Source organism: Pleurodeles waltl, chromosome 3_1 (genome assembly GCF_031143425.1).
Source record: "Pleurodeles waltl isolate 20211129_DDA chromosome 3_1, aPleWal1.hap1.20221129, whole genome shotgun sequence".
Taxonomy (NCBI): Eukaryota; Metazoa; Chordata; class Amphibia; order Caudata; family Salamandridae; genus Pleurodeles; species Pleurodeles waltl.
Genome location: NC_090440.1, coordinates 1,051,959,703 through 1,051,979,017, shown reverse-complemented (window position 1 = coordinate 1,051,979,017; position 19,315 = coordinate 1,051,959,703). Strand labels below are relative to the sequence as shown.

Here is a 19,315-nt window from a genome sequence, read left to right as displayed (position 1 = left end):
GTTCTTCTTACACTCGTTCGAATTTGTCTGTTGATCAGTGTGCGTATTGTAAGAAATTTGGCCATTGGGCTGCCGATTGTCCAGCACTACGTGTTCAGCAGTGTTCACGTGGTCCGGGACAAATGAGAAATCGCTCAGGATATTCAGGACCTAGAAGAAGCACGAATGATCATGCTAGGGTTGATGCTAATGTACGAGGGCAGGATGGGTTTAACACTTTTGATAGACGGAACCAATACCAGATGTCTAACCATGTGCAGCCTGATTTCCAAGATTCTGCTTATGCATAGGATTGCCTAGGATGGAGTAAGGAATCAGTTGAAGTTCCAGTAGATCAGAGGGGTCCATATGTTACAGCGCATGTTTTGGGTTCTACTGATCAGTTTTTGGTTGATACAGGAGCTACTCGTAGCGCCTTGTCTAAACAATTGATTCCAAGGGCTCCCCTGTCTGGCTTAACCATTACATCGATCGGTTTCGATGGAACACCTTCCCCTAGCCCATTGTCACAACCCCTTGCATTCCATGTTGATAAATTTACTGCTCCATGTCCATTTTTGCTTTCTCCAAATACACCAGACAATATTGTGGGTCTTGATATGCTCAAGTATTTCAGGGCTACAATACGATGCTCTCCTGAAGGGGTGCGTGTTATTTTAAATGATAATCATCCTGTGAAGGAAAGAGTTTGTCTTGTTAAAGAGGATATTGCATTAGCTTCACTCCCTAGTACTTTGTGGGCTACTTCAGATACTGATGTGGGACAAATGATTATTCCACCTGTACATATTAGTGTCAAGGAGGGAGCTGTATTGCCACGTTTGCCTCAATACAAAATTTCACAGGAGGGCGAAGAAGCACTCACACGAATTGTGCATGATCTTATTGCAGTTGGAGTTGTTGAGGAAGTTCTGTATAATGTTTGTAACAGTCCGATCCTTCCTATTCTGAAAAAGGATACTGATACCAGGATTTACCGATTCATTATTGATTTACGAGAAGTCAATAAGATTGTGATACCACAATATCCTGTGGTATCTGACATCACAACACTTCTTACTTTGGTTCCCCCGACAGCAACTACGTTCTCTGTGATAGACTTGAAGAATGCTTTCTTTTCGATCCCTATTCATCCTGACAGCCGATATTTGTTTGGTTTTACTTTGAAAAAACGATCATTTAGATTTTGCAGAGTTCCTCAAGGCTATACTTAGAGTCCAAGTATTTATAGTCAAGCGTTAAAACGACAACTTGATTCTTTTGTTTTGCCTGAAGGTGTGGCTCTCATACAATATGTTGATGATATTTTGTTGGCGGCTGATACCCCTGAGCAATGTGAAAAGTGCACTTTGTCCTTACTTTCTTTTCTTGCTTCACACCATCATAAAGTGTCACAAAAGAAATTGCAATATTGTAGACCAAAGGTAACCTATTTAGGTCACCTTTTGTCTAAGGAGGGCCGTGCACTTACATCAGATCGTATTCAAGCAATTTTAGACACACCAGTACCCTCTACTCAGAAAGATGTTCGTGCATTCCTTGGTCTTACTTCTTTTTGTAGGCAATGGATATTAGGGTTTTCACACATTGTCAAACCTTTGCTAGCACTTTTGACTAAAGATACTCCAATGCCCCTCCCATGGACAGATGAATGTGAGACTGCTTTCCGGCAGCTACGACAAGCCCTTTGTTCAGCACCAGTTTTAGGTACTCCAGATTACATGAAGCCTTTTGCACTTTACATACATGAGAAAGATGGATGTGCATTGTCAGTTTTAGTACAGACACATGGCGATAAGCAGCGTCCCTGTGCATATTTTTCAGCAGTACTTGACCCTGTCGCTCGAGCGTTGCCTGGGTGTTTTCGTTCAGTTGCCGCAACAGCTGTGTCAATACGTCAGAGTGAAGGGATAGTTTTGTCACATAAGCTGTTGGTGTTAGTACCCCATGCGGTTGATACTATTTTAAATCAAACAAAGACACAACATTTAACTAGCGCTCGCATGACAGGATATGAATTGACATTGCTGGCTCCTCACATTACACTGAAGAGATGTGTAACACTAAATCCAGCCACTTTGTTGCCATATCCGGTGACTCAGCCTCAGTCACAAGAAACACATGATTGTATATTCCTTACAGAAGAACAGACAAAGGGTCGTATTGATTTACAAGATACGCCCCTTCCAGATGTAGACGGGGAACTGTGGGTTGATGGGTCTTGTTTGAAGTTGCCAGACGGTACGACCTCAGCTGCGTATGCAATCGCCACAATACACAGGGTAGTGGAGACAGCTCGTATACCACAGAAGTCAGCTCAAGCAGCTGAACTAATAGCTTTGACACGAGCATGTGAGCTTAGTACTGACTTATGTGTGAACATTTATACAGACAGCCGCTATGCTTTTTGAGTGGCTCATGATTTTGGTTTGCTTTGGAAGGAGAGAGGCTTTTTCACATCCCACGGGATACAGATAATGCACGGAGAATTAGTGCATAACCTCTTGACGGCATTGCAATATCCAAAGAAACTAGCTATTGTGAAATGTAGTGCACACAAGAAAGTGACCGATAAGATAGGGCAAGGTAATGCTCTTGCGGACCGCGTAGCACGCGAGACTGCGATGCAGCGAAGTACTACTTCTATGTATGTAGTGAAGTCACAAGCTGAACGTTGGCATAATGCTAGACAAGACGTATTAGATATACAGAAATCTGCTTCTGTGAAAGAACGTGAGCAATGGTCTGAAGAAGGAGAATTGGATGATGAGGGCTGTTGGCGGAATAAGCAGATGGATAAATGGAAATTGCCTATAGCTTTTGTACAACCTATGGTTCAGATGGCACATGGGCTGGCACATGTTGGAGCTTCAACAATAACAAAGTTGCTTACGCAAGTTTGGGAGCATCCAGAAATTTCCAGTACAGCTAAGAGAGTAGTACAGTCTTGTTTGATCTGTTTACAATACAATCCTGGAAAAGGGACACGTACTCCTGCAGGAGGGTTTGCTACACCAACTGCACCTTTTGAAGTTCTACAAATGGATTATATTCAGCTTGAACGCTGCAACAATTTAAAGTATGTCTTGGTGGTGATATGTGCCTTCAGTAAATGGATAGAGGCATACCCCACAAAGGATAATACTGCCATTACCACAGCGAAGGTGCTTTTGAAAGAATGTTTCCCTAGGTTTGGTGTTTGCAGACTTTTATGGAATGATAACGGACCTCATTTTGTTGGGGAAGTTATTAAGTATGTCCTGAAAGGATTAAGGATCAAACAGAAGTTCCATGCGGTTTTCCACCCACAATCAGCAGGGTTGGTGGAAAGGTATAATGCTACTTTGAAGCTGAAGTTAGCGAAGATACAGGCTTCCACATCCTTAACTTGGGCGGCTGCATTACCGTTGGCATTATTGTCTATTAGGTCAGTGCCACACTCTCGAATCGGCCTTAGTCCTTATGAAGTGGTTTTTGGGAGGCCAATGAACATTTGGGGAGTTCCTAAGCCAAATTCTGTATATGATGTACCTTGTGTCCTGATTAATGATTATTTGGCACAGTTAACCGACAATTTGGTTTCTATTCATCAACAGGTTTGAGAAGCACTTCCTGACAGATCTACAGGTGAAGGCCATGAACTCCGACCTGGTGACCAGGTGATGATTAAGTCCTTTGAAAGATCAAGATCAAGCAGCTTGGAACCAAGGTGGCGAGGCCCAGAACAGGTGCTCCTTGCGACAAGGACAGCAGTTCGAGTGACGAACCGAAAGAATTGGGTCCATAGTACTCACTGCAAGAGAGTGCTACCTACCTTGGTGGAACCTGCTGTGCTGACCGATCATCGAGAGATTTTGACTACAGAGAAAGGCCGTGCTATATCACCTGACGAATCTGCAGAGGTCTTCCTGGACCATACGACTTCTGGAGTGTCGCGATATAATTTGAGACCGAGGAAAGAATCTGTTTTTTTTTTTTTTTAAACTGGTTGAGCTACCGCCCTGGGTTAGTGAAACGGAGAGCCAATGTGGCAAGGGGGGGGGATCACCCATGCATTAGAGTAGTGACACCCGTCTTGGCCCGTGGTGAAGAAATCAGCGGCTGCCCAGGGATAAGAGCTCCAACGATTGTTTTTAATTCATTTCTGGAAGGGTTTTATCACTGTTGCTAAAATGAATAACAAACTGATCATTAGTACTATGGGGTTTGTTGTTGTTTTGGTGATTATAGCAATAATCACTTGGTTTGCTGAAAAGAAGGCTCCTGCTCGTGAGTTTTTTTTTGCCACTACTCCAGTACCAGATGATAAGGTCACCATTACTTTACGCTTCCCTATCAGGAGCAGAAGCACCGTCAATCGTACTTCAATAATACTTTCATTCAGATGTTGCATCATACTCATAATGCTACAAATACTACTAACTGTTGGGTATGTGGAATGATACCTGCGCATCAAAAGAAAGGAGGAACACCTTTCATTCCTCTTCCTTTTTCACACAATGGTTCTTGTCAAGCTTGGTATACGCTTTTGTTTGCATCTGGAAAACGTACAGAGGGCGGACTTCTTTTTCGCCTTAATAAAGTATGCTACCAAGACAAAGATGGGTATTCCCAAGCCAAAGGAACTAAATGGGAATGGGAAGAGTATCAACCGGACAATGTTTCAATACCATATGCCTTCACAAATATAAGAGACTCTGACAAGAAAGAACAATTTGTGATTTCTGTTACAAAACCTAAAGCAGATTTATGTATACGTAGCATTGGGCGAATTCCAGTAGGGATAAGCGATTGTACCTTGATTTTAACTATTGAGGGTGTAAATAATAGTAGTTTTACAGCTTCACATAATACATATTTTGTTTGTGGTAACTATGGATATTACCAACTACCTGTTGGGTGGTCAGGTGTGTGTTATGTATCTTTTCTATTACCCCCTGTGTTTTTGGCCCCTGCATCATATCACCGAGATTTTAAACTGTTCAATGACATCATTCAAAATAGATATAAAAGGGCAATAAGTACAAATGAGGTAGACCAAACGGATAATAGCCTGCAACAATATGTTGATTTTAATTTAGGGTTGTTCTCCTTTGTGGGTGCTGCGTTAAACAGTAGGAAAGTGAGACGATTGCTAGGGTTGTGGAAGCTGTTACCAATCAGGCAGCTCTGGCACTTGGGAATATTACTGAGGAGCTCCAAATTGCGAGGATTGTAGTGCTCCAAAATCGTATGGTACTAGATGTGATATTAGCTGACCGAGGTGGTGCATGTCGCATCATCGGTAGTAGTTGCTGTGTTTTTATTCCAGATCACTCACCTTCAGTATATGATGCAATATCTAAATTGCATAAAATTGCTGCAGAAATCCACACAGAGACTGGTACTTGGACTTTTTCTGGATGGTTTTGGGCTCTTGTTTCCGCCTGCGGCTGGAAACTACTGACTATCCTGTGTGTAATGATTGCAATATTTTTCACATGCTGTATCTGTATTCAGTGTGGTGCAATGTTCTGCTCCATGTGTATTACAGCTTGTATGCCTACCAAAAGAAATATTACAGAAATGAAAGCACAACACATGTTAGATAAGGAAATAGCTAAAATGATGAGCATAAATATACAAGATGAATATTTAGATTATCCCAGAAAGACGAATGTCTTCAGCTAATGCTGAAAGGGTCGTCTGTTGTAGTTTAGCAGCGATTAGATTAAGCATTAGCAGAAGACATCTTGTATTTAGTAACTTTTGTGAACATTTTGTGGAATCCATTTTGTATTCATGGAAGCCATTTTCTCTGCCACATGCTGCCATGTGCTCTGTCCTACCTTTCTGTTAACTACTCTTGAAAATCTGCCCAGTGACAAGTTATATTTAGCATCTCCCACTTTGGCACATGCCCAGTAAGGTCTGCAGCTGTTAGTCCCTGAAAACTGTTAGCCCCTCCTACCTGTCGACTGTGCATTTCCACATGAACGTACATGTATGCAAGCCTTGCTTCTATAATTGTACCACCTCCTTTTAGCCCCTGCGTGGGTATAAAAGGACCATGCTCTCTCAGTTCAGTGTGCTCCTTTAAACATTACCGAAGGGTGCTGTTTGAACTGTAGTACCAATCATGAGGTTTAATAAACTTTGTCTTTTATTTCAGTTTCTGTGCCAACTTCTTCTTATATGGTCTGAGGACTTTGTGCAGAGAAGGGTGAACCCTTGCACTAGTAGGCCTTGCTGAGGCTTACTTCAACACCAGCATCTTCATTAGTTTCACTGGTTTGAGCCCAGATATTATACTCATTGGACTACTGTAACTTCCTAATGAATGAAGGAATGTAAGAATTAACGGATCTGCACAGCACAAACAGCTGCCCAAATAGCATCCCGGCGCTATAAACAGTGAGCAAGGATAATAAATTAATCTAAAGCCACTACAAAGAAGTAAATTGCCCGTTTTTAACAATTTGCTCAACTTAAATTCATCATTGGTCATGCGAAGCGATAGAGGAAGATCACTCCATGATTTAGCCGCCACAAATAACAGTAAGATTTACCTCCCACTCTTTTTAATCTATAGGCAGGAAGCTTAAAAAACCTGGTCCTACTGCATCTAAGATCCCTAATCTGATTGTAATGCTGAAATCTTTCTCTTAGATATTTTAGTCCAGTATCATAATATACTCTGCGTGCCAAAACCTGTGTTTTAAACTGAATACGTTTGGTCTTCCAATATATCTAACTCAAAGTACAGGTTAATCAGAATGTGACGGTACAGTTGGTCCTTGGACTGAACCATAAATCCTCAATTTCGAAACATCTTTGCCACTTTCACTGGCTGCCAGTCACCAACAGGAGCATTTTTAAGGCTATTTGTCTATGCCGTAAAGCTCATTATGACCAAAGACAAGCCTGAACTTGGAGATCAGCTTCTCAACATTTACTCTCTATTTCTAAGTATAAAAAACCCTGAACAGGAGAAAGATCAATCTCAGTTAACATTTCTAAAAGCTGGAATGCAATGCCTCTATAGATAAAATCCCAATGCAGTTTTCTAACTTTATGTAAAGAAATGAAGAACTTCTTATTTGATCTAGGGTCTGTAATAGCAAACTAGTCGCCCGTTCCCCTCTTTATATGCTCCTTCTAGTCAAGCAAAGGGTATAAAAACACATGGATAGCTTACTGAGGTTAACATCGTGATACAGAAATAATCTATTCATTCACAAAACTGGCTGAAGTAACCCTTTTGAAAATGGAAGGGGAAAGTTGGTTGGGGCGGTTGCTTGGAGTCTGAAATTAATAGAAAATCGATTTTTCCCAATAAATAGGAAAACACTGGTTTCCCTCGTGTACAAGCTTGCGCACAGAAGACCTCTGCTCATGTCAGCATATCATAGTAAAAAGAGAGAGAAACGAACGTAATTCAAAGGGTAAAACTCGAAACTAATTGACTGTATGTGCCATAAAATTCAAATGACACCAATTCTAGTCCAACAAATCACCACTGTTTGCTGCATGACTTATTTAGTCTCTATATGTCACGTATAGGTAGGAAATACGACGTAATTTCGCTTTAAAATGAAACATACATACCCTGACCATAGAGTTCAATAAATCTCTTCTGATACTGCGTCAGTTCAGCTCTGCTAGGGACCTCATCAATCTTTCGATGCAAAATAGCAATTTCTCTATTCCTTCGAGCCTAAAATGATAGAAAACAAATTACCACTCTTTTCATGGCAAGCAAAATACATATATAGATAACCAATGAAAAGAGCCAATTAAGACATGAAAACGTCGGATATTATTAGAAGAAAAGCCTAAAATACTTTGACCTCACGGACTATTCGCTTATAGTGAAGATATAAACCTACATGGATAGCAAGGCACGTGATGGTTGAGAGACAGACAAGCAAATTGCCATTATAATCAAAATTTTCCACTTTAGCCACAGATGTGTGCCTGTTCACCACAAAGGGAGGTAACTAGAGTAGTAATCAGTGCTTAATTTGTGCTTGTTGTTTCCGGTGCAGAGCACCGGCACTTATTTTTGAGGGCCGGGGCTTATTCTTCTGCCTCAAGCATTTGCGGAGAGCAAATGACATATATGGGAAAGACGGAGTAAGAGAAAAACGAAAAAGCGTCACAAAGGAAGAAAGCAGAAAGCTGTTAGAGAAAGCAGAAGGAGCAGGGAGCATCTTTAAATGTATTGAAGAGGCCCGAGATGGCTTCAGGATTACGCCGCCTCAGTATTCCCTGTTCCCACATTTAATTGCAGCAGCCGCGTGTTTAAGAGGAGGGCTTTGGGCACCAGCACCTTTGTATTTACAAATTAAGCACTGGTAGAAATCCATATGGGCACAAGCGCCAGACAGCGGTGCTATCGACTACGTGTACGTATACTAAATGGGCAAGAATGGGAACTGGTGACATTAGCAGCAGACACGTGTCATTTCACTATTTTGATAGCATTTTTATACAGAAGGGATAATCCCGACTGCTTCATAAATAAACTTCATGAAGAAGGAATTAGAAGAGAAAACAAAGATAGCAGCTACTCGAGCTGAAAATACACAAACTTTAAAAGGTCAAGATTCTACACACACCCCTTCAATGAATGCTCTTGGTAGGTTGCTGACCTGACAACTAGAGAGCAAATCGGTCTGCCTCCTGTTACCCTGCTGTACTTACCTCTCACATGCGACCCTATGCCACAATTTCATGCAGTGGAAAATTGACGAATTTCATCCCACACCCTCTATAAAAAACTAATGGATTTTAATCAAATGGTTTTACTGCATGCTATGTGTTTTAGTAGCCGTTTTCAAAATTATCCATTTAATGTATTACGGCTTTTATTACTAATTGTTAGGGCTTAATTGCTGAAAACAACAACCTTTAACTAGAACATAAATTAGCCCCGCAGTGGAGCACTTTTTGATATTTGTCTACCTTTCTCTGGCACTTTCTCCTTCGTTGCCTCAACTCTCAGAATGGGATAGGCTGACACTGCAGTTTCTGTGTTTGATGGCCGAACCAATGTAAATGGAGGAGAAATGCCAATATTGAACAAAATATTAGCCAAGTCCATGGTCTGGTGTGTAGTTTGAGCCCTGACTACATTTTTCGTTTAAAAAGCCCCCTTCAATGAGAAAAATACATTGATTTCTATATATCTTGCATCCATGAGATAAAGCTGAGAGTAAAATAGTCCCTGAAGAATTGAAATGCAATCCCGACATAGAAGGTGGAATGCCAAACCAATCAGCCAATCGCATGTGGTGAAAGGGTGATACTCCCAGGGGCAGGAGTGTTTGAGAAAGAAGGGGGACCCAAATCCCACTACGTATATGAAAAAGAATAGCTAACAATAAGTCAGCAGAAAGCTGTGCAGTCAATCTGGACCTAATGACTGGTAGCTCTGCATCATGTGCAGTCTCCATTATATTGCAGTTCAATGTCTCTTCAGACCTGTCATGATCTTCTTTTCTGAAATAAGGCTTGTATTATCAGAAAACAAGTATGCATTTAAGGAAAAGACCCAGAAAATATGTATCCGCCTAAGAATTCACTGCACATCCCATGCTTCAGCTATATGTGAAAAAGAAGAACCTTCCCTAAACTAAACCCAGTATCCTTCCCATATATATATGGCAGCAAGGGATAGCAAAATGGATAAAACTGTCACACACTGACACCTGCCTCCTGATAAGTCCCCAGAAAACGAGTCCATTAACAGGACTACATCCACGTTCTGGAAAAAGTATCAGTTTGGCACATGAAGAGAAACTGTGCTAACTACCGTGCTAAGTTTAGCACATTTTTCAACTCCCCACCAAACAGAACATTTTCTAGCCCAGCCTGTAGCTTGTTCATGGGTGGTACTATTTCTTTTCCCCCAATGTGCATCACTGTGCTACTTGTAACAAAGGTCATCCAGCATTCTTTTACATTTGTCTGTGAGGGTGTAGACTGGGCTGTAATATCTTGTATTTTAAGCAATTTGTCATAAAATAGCTTTGTGAATAAATATCATTATTGATATGTTTAAAAAGATTTGCAGTCTTCATACTGCATTAATTATCGAATTGAAACTCTTGACTTCCACCAACTAGTCAATGAGCCTACTCACTCTCCGCAACTTTCAACAAAGGGGTTCTATACACAGCCATACGAAACCAAAAACACAATTTGACATCAGGCAGGCTCTAACTAGTTGAATAGTTATAAAAAAATCAAGACTAGACCCGCCAAAAGACAGTGGCAAAAACATTCAACCAGACTGTGAAACAAACAACTTCACCAATACTTAAGAATCTATAGAGCAACTATCAAGGAAGTCAAGACATATCAATAATTACAAGGCATTTTGGCTACATCATGTCAAATCAATGAACTCCTCCAAATCAACTATGCATTCTGTGAGCCTGACAGATTAGTGAACTACTCCCAGAAATTCAGAAATTCGCAATCATTAGTTCATCGAAAAACATAAAGACTTACTTTCAAATGAAAGCAAGCAACAAATACATACGTTGGCCCCTTAAGCATCAAAACTATTCAGTCTTTAACTCTGCACCCTCAAAACTTACCATAAAATCAATTGCTGATCTAACAAAGACTATCGCCATCACCATATGACCAACTGGCCAGTGGCCAAAGTATTTAGCACAACATTGTAATTGCATCCGCTGCTTCTAAAATGGACTGAATTCTCATTAAGTATCCCTCTGAACTAGAGGGTTGGGCAGAGCAATATAACGAACATTTGCTAAGCCAATACTATGTAAGCAAGGATTAAAGCACCCAGTGCCAGAGGACGATATAGGCTAATATCAAACAGCATTCCTGGGAGAGCAGATTTAATTCAAGGTGCTGATTTCCATCAACAAAAAGCCTCTTTGCAGACAGACAGTTTTCCATACCAGACGAGATGCTAAATCAGAGCTAATTACAGTCTGGAATGACCACAAAAACAGATTGGTCCCTCCTTCGCTTGACCTGTCACCAACCTTTGACAACATTGATAATCATCTACAAAGACTAAGTGACAAGAATTCAGGGCACCATCATTAATTAGATTAAGTCCGACCTAGACAGAGTCTAAATTATCATACTCTTCCATACTGCTCAGGATCATTTACACATTAGATAGGTGTCCCTCAAAACTCAAAAAGTGCCCCATGCTTTTCGGTATATGTCTGTCCCCTTTCTCAGAGCTCGTCAATTACTTTAAGCCCTACGGCCACAACTGAACCAACAACAACCAGATCGTTCGAAGCCAATACCTCCATGTAGGAGACAACTCAAATGTTACAGAACTACTTGAAACTGAATGCCTTAAAAATTAAGATTTTCACTTATGAAGCAAAAATATGGCCTTCTAATTGTTATACTGAAACTAGGCCTACATCGAACAGCTGTAGATAGGCAAAAACCTGGATGTTAATATGAACTTCAACTTTCCATCCAACTTTCGATTAAAACAAGTAATGAAAAACTCTCTTCCCCATGAGAACACTATGATGAATTTTTCTTCACTTGGGACTCTCCAACAGAGTTCTGACTTCAGGAGGTATAGTTCTGTCACGGTATGAGTAAGCTGGTGAGTCCTATTCTGAGCTGCCAAGTCACCTAATCAAACAAGTTGGTAACAATCTTCTGCTGAATACTCTTATCTTCCCTGCAGAAATCTCTCCCCCTGAATCTCCTTCAGGTGCTAAACTGGATTTGGAAAGATGAAATAGCTCTCCTGTACCAATAATTAGTGCCATAGCTCCATCTCAGCTCTGGAATAAACCTCAGACATGACACCATGGAGACATATAAAACAGTACTCTAGCATGCGTCTGTCAGTTGCTCGCCTTTCTAACACTCTGTCAGGGCAAGGCAGACAAGATTCACAAAAATGACAGCCTAACAAAGTTAACTTGAGACCTTATCAAAAGTCATATAGCCACTCCTGAGAATGGGGATTCATAAAGAATTGGTGAGTAATCTGCATTTAGAGTTCCAACCAGAAAGATCATTACGGAAGGTAAGTAACTTTTTCTTCTGATGGACACTCTCATCTACAGGTTTCTCCGCTCCCGAATCAATAACCAAGCAGTACCTATCAAGGGATGGGTCTAAGAAGATGGTCAAAACAGGAAGTCCTACAAAACAGAACTGATATAATGGTCCTCTCTGCAGAATTCAGAGTCGATACAGAAATGACTGATGAGGAAATAAGGAAGAGGAATTTAGTGCAAAACATGATCCAGAAGTAAAGCCTCTGCCTCTGAACCCCTTTGCCCTATTTAGAAACAGCATAGCCAAGCAAAAGTGATCATCAGTCCAGTACTCATGGTTTTCGTCAATGTGGAAACTAATGGACCTGTGGGGACCCAGTCAGAGGAGTCACTCCTCCCATTTGATGGAGTATAAATTCAGCAGAGTGATGCACCAACCCAAGTGAAATGGAGTAACCATCTTCAACAGGAAGCAAACCTTAGCCTAAAAACAATGTAAAGGGAGGACTAATAGAGAAAGCCTGCAGCTTGCTAAGGTGCCAAGCTGGGGTAATGGCAATCAAGAACATAACCTTCAAGATAAGTAGCCTCACAGGACAATTATGCCTTGGCTTGAACTGCTAACTCGTCAGAAACACGAGTGCCAAGTTATGGTGCCACTAGACTGACCACCTCCCTCCATGGCATTAGAAACACTGTCTATATTTCTGACCTTTTCATTTACAAATCATTATTTTCAGGTCGATCAATTTAGTTAGTTCAATAGTAACAAACCCAAACAAGACTACCACTCCCACACTTTGGTCGACTATCACAAAAGAATCCAGAACTAGAAATAGTGCACCTAACAACCAAGAAGAAGGTTTTTACTCTATGTCACATTGAGGCATGTCAAAGAAACACATAATGATAGGAGACTTCAACATCAAGGGTTGATTGGGCCAACAAACAAAAGGAATAAAGGACAAAAAATAACCCCTAAGAGTGCCCACAGCAAAGCCTTGCTAGTTTAAGAAAAAAGCTAAGCTCAAATCATAAAATGGGTGCACCATATAGAGGGTCAACATTCCCCATGGTGTGCCCAGAAGGGACGGGGACAAAAGCCCATAATAAACAGATTTGATAGCGTGGCTAAAGTCTGACAAGATTACGTCACTAACTTGGCAGGGAGGTCATAGAAGCTCAAACTTCCCACTCACTCTCCAGGCATGTGGCTGGGGGCTCTAGAGAACCAGTCCCTCATATTGTGTGGGAAGGTCTGCCCTAAGTGGAAGTGTAAAAGGAGGATACTGACACAAGTGAAGCAGGTCCATGAACCACACCATCTGCACTAAGTCCAGTGCAATTAATATAATCTGTAATTAGTTATTACACAGGTTACTGAGAACCCGAGGGAACACAGGGATGAGGAGAAACACACAGTGAAGATGAAAATCCCACCAAAGATAGAAACATTCTCCCTGGGCTTCCTGCAGTGGGAACTGTAGGCCACAGAACTGCAGACACTGTGTGTACCTGTGAGTGGCAAAGTACTGTAACATAGAGCTGCCCCACAGGGTGAAGATGGACTGAAAAACCTCATGATGAAGATGGCAATTGTAGTCAGCAAAATTAAGCCAACTGAGACCACTGGGTCATGCTCATTGAGCTCATGAGAAGGGTTAGGAAAGGCCAGACAGTCAGACTGAGCTCAAAATTTAGGCTTAGGAGACACAAGCTAACTTCATCCTGTCAGTTGGCATCAGAACCCAAACAGACCAGCGTCAGATGGAAAGCATAAACACCTTTTGAACCAGGCGGACAGCACAAAGCTTGAGTAGACTGATGAGAGCTTTATGCTCTGCAGGGGATCACAGACATCTGATCTCCAATACATCCAGATGTCCGTTCCAACCAAGGGCTGTGAAACTTATCACCACCATGACCATTGCCGGTGGAGGGAAGAATGGTTTAGCTCACAGAAAGTGGTCCATAACCTGTCACATGTCCTTAGCTATGTCTGAAGAAATACAGATGCTGCACATCAGGAATCCCCAGAGCTGGGCTCACCATTGTCTGTGTCAGAACAGCAAATTTGCCATGCATCATGACCCACGTGTGGGCATGTGCAATGACACAGGCGTGTGCATTGGTGATCATCTTGTCTGCTGGGCATGTGAATGCCTCAATGCATACACTCGACGAAGAGCACTGAAAAAACAATAACTGCTTTTTTAAAAGCCAATTATTTTATCTATAATTTCTGTTTGAAAAACAGAATTGAACTCATCCGATTGACTTTCTTTACAAAAGCACTTTTGTTTGGTTTACCGTTTTCTTAAATGTTTACTTCCATTTGCTGTTCTGATTGAACAACTGCTTAAAAGTAAAATGTAGCTGACACAAAATGAACACCATAAATTCTGAGCGTGTTGCTATCTCGAAATTTCAAATAACTTTGTAGGTATCTGAGGGCCTTTTAGTGTTTCTGCTTTATGATTTTCATAATTAAGTTTCCTAATTTCCTCTTATAAGCAGACAGCTGTAACACTGTGATGAAATCACTGGGACTTGAATGGGTACGATAGATTGCCAGCTGTGCATAAATCCCAGATGAAGTGACTATGTGAACAAAGACTCAGTCTGAATTATGATTATATTAGAATCATTCATTGCAAATGCTCTGTCTACTAGCTTACCTCTATCCCTCTTCTTAGCTTGTTAATTTAGCTATCTTGCCTGTGCATCGCATGCTGGCCACCCAGGGATAACATATCACCATGGTGGCGAGAGAAACAGCCTTTATCAAGCATGATAGGTATTTGTACCTATCTTTACCCTGCATAGTAAGATATATATAAAGCTCACAAGCAGTCGCTAGTACAATAAAGGTATTTGTGTCTTTACCAAGCATGGTAAGAAGAAAAAAAAAATATATTTGATATATATATATATATATATATATATATTGTCTTTACCCAGGGGGCCCGCTTCACTCTGTAATTTGTTCTTCGAGCAATCTCAGGAGATGACACAAATCCGGCACGACTTATTGCTTTTTTATAAAGAATTTATTATTTCATAACAATGAAAGTGCAAAGTGTGAGGTGCCACCAGAAAAAAATTATATATATATTATAGTCACTGAAAAAATGTTACCTGGGCAGTGACAAATGGAGAGGAGGTGCGCAGCCACTCTCCTTCAACTATGATATGACCCAGGGACCACATCCCCCGGGGCATGCTCCCTGAGGGTTGTCCTGGGAACCCCATTCTCTGGGACACTCTGGTTCCCTGCCAGCAAGAGCACGTAGTCTAATATGCTCCAATCTAGCGGGAGCAGAAACCTGCTCCAACCTGGCTCCCTGCCGAAAAGAGCACGTAGACTAATGTGCTCCCATTGGGAGAGAGCAGAAAGCTGCTCCAAACAGTAATATATTTAATGACCCAGGAGAGCTTACCGTATTTATAACGCACTCCTGGATGGAGCTTTATGCTCTTAAACTGGAGGACAGAGGACCCTTGTGGTCTGTTGAATGACTGCACTTTTCCGCTTGGAATCCATGAAAAGACTCGAAAGACATGTTTTTTTTTTTTTTTTAAATAAATCTTTATTGCAGCTGAAATCTCCAAGGGCAAGCACCGCTTACCATGATGTCACAATATAAAGAGCATCATGCACTGCTAATTACTTCCATATTACATCACTCATGACCTGTTCTATGACATCACTGATAAAGCCACTGCAGCATATGAAATTACATCATTAATGACAACACTGCGCATGGCGACGGTGCGAGTTATAGCTACTTGCGATAACTGTAACTGGTGAATTTCTGTGGTTTTGTTAGTTCAAAACAGGTATGTTTTAACTGACATTTTCACCTAACTATAACGTCCCTTTAACCTTTATTTTTTTCAGTGAATGTAAAATATATATATATGTGTGTCTGTGTGTGTGTGTGTGTGTGTGTGTGTGTGTGTGTGTGTATATATATATATATATATATATATATATATATATATATGGAAAATGTCACTTACCCAGTGTACATCTGTTTGTGGCATGTTGTGCTGCAGATTCACATGCTATGCTTATGGATTCCGACATCTAGTGTTGGGCCCGGAGTGTTACAAGTTGTTTTTGTTCGAAGAAGTCTTTTAGAGTCACGGGATCGAGTGACTCCTCACTCTGCACCCGACGCTCCCGGCTCGCGTTTAGGAGAACTAACACTGCAGAGAGGACTCCCAGACGTCTACGACGACGTGAGTACCCTGAGTCAACCCCCCTGCACCCCCACAGCGACGCCTGCAGAGGTGATCCAGAGGCTCCCCCTGACCGCGACTGCCTGGTAACAAGGAACCCGAGGCCTGGACCAAACACTGCACCCTCAGCCCCCAGGTCCGGGGGGAACCACCCACCAGTGCAGGAGTGACCAGCAGGCGGCCTTCTACCTAGCCAAGTCAGTGGCTGGCCCGAGGAGCCCCCCCTGTGCATCACCTAAGTGACCCCTGGGTCCCTCCATTGCTTTCTATAGCAGACCAGACGCCTACTTTGCACACTGCACCCGGCCGCCCCTGTGCCGCTAAGGGTGTGTTTTGTGTGCCTGTTTGTGTCCCCCCCAGTGCTCTACAAAACTCACCTCGTCTCCTCCCCGAAGACGCAGGTACTTACCTGCTAGCAGACTGGAACCAGAGCACCCCTGTTCTCCATAGACACCTATGTGTTTTGGGCCCTCCTTTCACCTCTGCAGCTGACCAGCCCCGTGTTGCTGGTGCAGTGACTTTGGGGTTGCCTTGAACCCCCAACGGTGGGCTACCTATGCCTAGGAGACTGACTGTGTAAGTGCTTTACTTACCCTGAGAAACTTAACCAAACTTACCTCCCACAGGAACTATGGATTTTTGCACTGTGTCCACTTTTAAAATAGCTTAATGCCATTTTAACTACAACTGTGTGTACTACTGCTTTGAATCAAAGTTCTATACTTACCTGTGTGAAGTACCTTGCATTTTATGTACTTACCTCAAATCTTGAATCCTGTGGTTCTAAAATAAATTAAGAAAATATTTTGTCTATATAAAACCTATTGGCCTGGAGTTAAGTCTTTGAGTGAGTGTTCCTCATTTATTGCCTGTGTGTGTACAACAAATGCTTAACACAACCCTATGATAAGCCTACTGCTCGACCACACTACCACAAAATAGAGCATTAGTATTTTCTAAGTTTGCCACTATCAACATCTAAGGGGGACCCTTAGATGTTGATAGTGGCATAATTAGATAATACTAATGCTCTATTTTTTTGTAGTGTGATCTCTCATTTTGAGATAGTATATACAGAGCCAACTTCCTACATTGGTGGATCAGCGGTAGGGTCTAAGACTTTACATTTGCTGGACTACTCAGCCAATACCTGATCACGCGACTAACTTCCAAAAATTGTCATTAGAAATTGATTTTTGCAATTTGACTATTTCTCTAATTTTTTTTAAGTCCTGCTAGGGTCTTGTGTAAGTCCTTGTTAGCATTTCTTTTTGAGTTTAAAAGTTTTTAAAAGTTTGGATTTAAGTTCTAGAAGTAGTTTTTAGATTCTTAAAAAGTAATCCCTACTTTTAGAGTGATAATCTCTGGCACAGATGAGATGGTGGTGGAACGCAATCTCACCCCTTACCTGCATCTAGGGATGTCAGAGTTAAGGACTCTCTGTAAGCTAAAAAAGATAAAGACTGGGTCCAACTCTACCAAGGTAAAGCTCCAGGAGCTCTTGGCAGAGTTCACAAGGGACCACTCCTCTGAGTTGGAGGATACTCCTTCAGATGGGGAAATTAGTGAACAGGAGGAAGAACTCACCCCTCATGTCCTAATTAGGGACGACAGGTTTCCTAGCACCCTGACTCCACAAATAATAGTCATAGAGCCTGGTTCTTCCACAGAGGAGACCAGCACCTCTGGAAACATTGAGGACAGCCTCAATGAAGAGGACCTCCTGTTAGCCAGGATGGCCAAAAGATTGGCTTTGGAGAAGCAGCTCCTAGCCATAGAAAGGGAAAGAAAAGAGATGGGTTTAAGTCCCATCAATGGTGGCAGCAACCTAAATAGAGTCAGAGAGAATACTGACATCCTAAAAATCCCCAAAGGGATTGTAACTAAATATGAAGATTGTGATGACATCACCAAGTGGTTCACAGCTTTTGAGAGGCCTTGTGCAACCAGAAAAGTAAGCAGCTCTCCCTGGGGAGCTCTCCTTTGTGTAATATTCAGTGGAAAGTGTAAGATTGACTTCTCACACTCTCTGGTAAATATGCAGTATCTTATGACCTCATGAAGGCTACCCTGGTTGAGGGTTTTGGATTCTCAACTGAGGAGTACAGGATTAGGTTCAGGGGGTCTCAAAAATCCTCAAGCCAGACCTGGGTTGATTTTGTTGACTTCTCAGTCAAAACACTAGATGGTTGGATAACTGTCAGTGGTGTAAATGATTATGATGGGCTGTATAACTTGTTTATGAAAGAACATCTGTTAAGTAATTGTTTCAATAACAAACTGCATCAACATCTGGTAGATCTAGGTCCAATTTCTCACCAAGATTTGGGAAAGAAGGCAGACAATTGGGTCAAGACTAGAGTGACCAAGACTTCCACAGGGGGTGACCAAAAGAAAGGGGTCACAAAGCCTCTCCAGGGAAAGAGTGGTGAGGCATCCAACGGCAAAAGTAAAGAGTCTTCAGGAGGGCCCCAAAAACCTGCTCAGGAGGGTGGGCTCAGAGCCTCTTCACAGTCCACAAATGGGTATAAGGGTAAAAACTTTGATCCCAAAAAGGCCTAGTGACAAAACTGTAGACAGCATGGACACCAAACTGGAGACAAGGCCTGAACCAAGAAAAGTCCCACAACAAATACTACTCCAGTTAGCACTGGAATAGCCAGTCTTGACGTGGGATCAACAGTGTGCCCAGAGCAAATCAGGGTTCACACAGAAGCTACATTAGTCTCTGAGTGTGGGGTGGATCTAGCCACACTTGCTGCCTGGCCACCTAACATGCAAAAATACAGGCAGCAGCTCTTAATCAATGGGACTAAAGTAGAAGCCCTGAGGGATACAGGAGCCAGTGTCATCATGGTGACAGAAAAACTGGTTTCCCCAGGACAGTACCTGGCTGGACAGACATATCCAGTTACTAATGCTGACAATCAAACTAAAGTCCATATCATGGCAACGGTAACTTTAGAATGGGGAGGGGTCACTGGCCTGAAACAGGTGGTAGACTCCTATGCAATTCCGGTAGAATGTTTGCTAGGGAATGGATCTGGAGTCCTCAGCATGGGCTG

At 41.9% G+C, this 19,315-nt stretch overlaps 1 protein-coding gene across 2 annotated transcripts in view; it reads right to left on the bottom strand.

The window, feature by feature from the left end:
* CCDC93 (coiled-coil domain containing 93) overlaps positions 1 to 19,315 on the bottom strand; it is a 1,008,240-nt gene that overhangs the window by 296,578 nt on the left and 692,347 nt on the right. For both annotated transcript variants that reach the window (XM_069224342.1, XM_069224343.1), the window contains exon 18: positions 7,588 to 7,696. In XM_069224342.1, the coding sequence (XP_069080443.1) occupies positions 7,588 to 7,696 (109 nt within the window). The remainder of the gene's footprint in view (positions 1 to 7,587; positions 7,697 to 19,315) is intronic.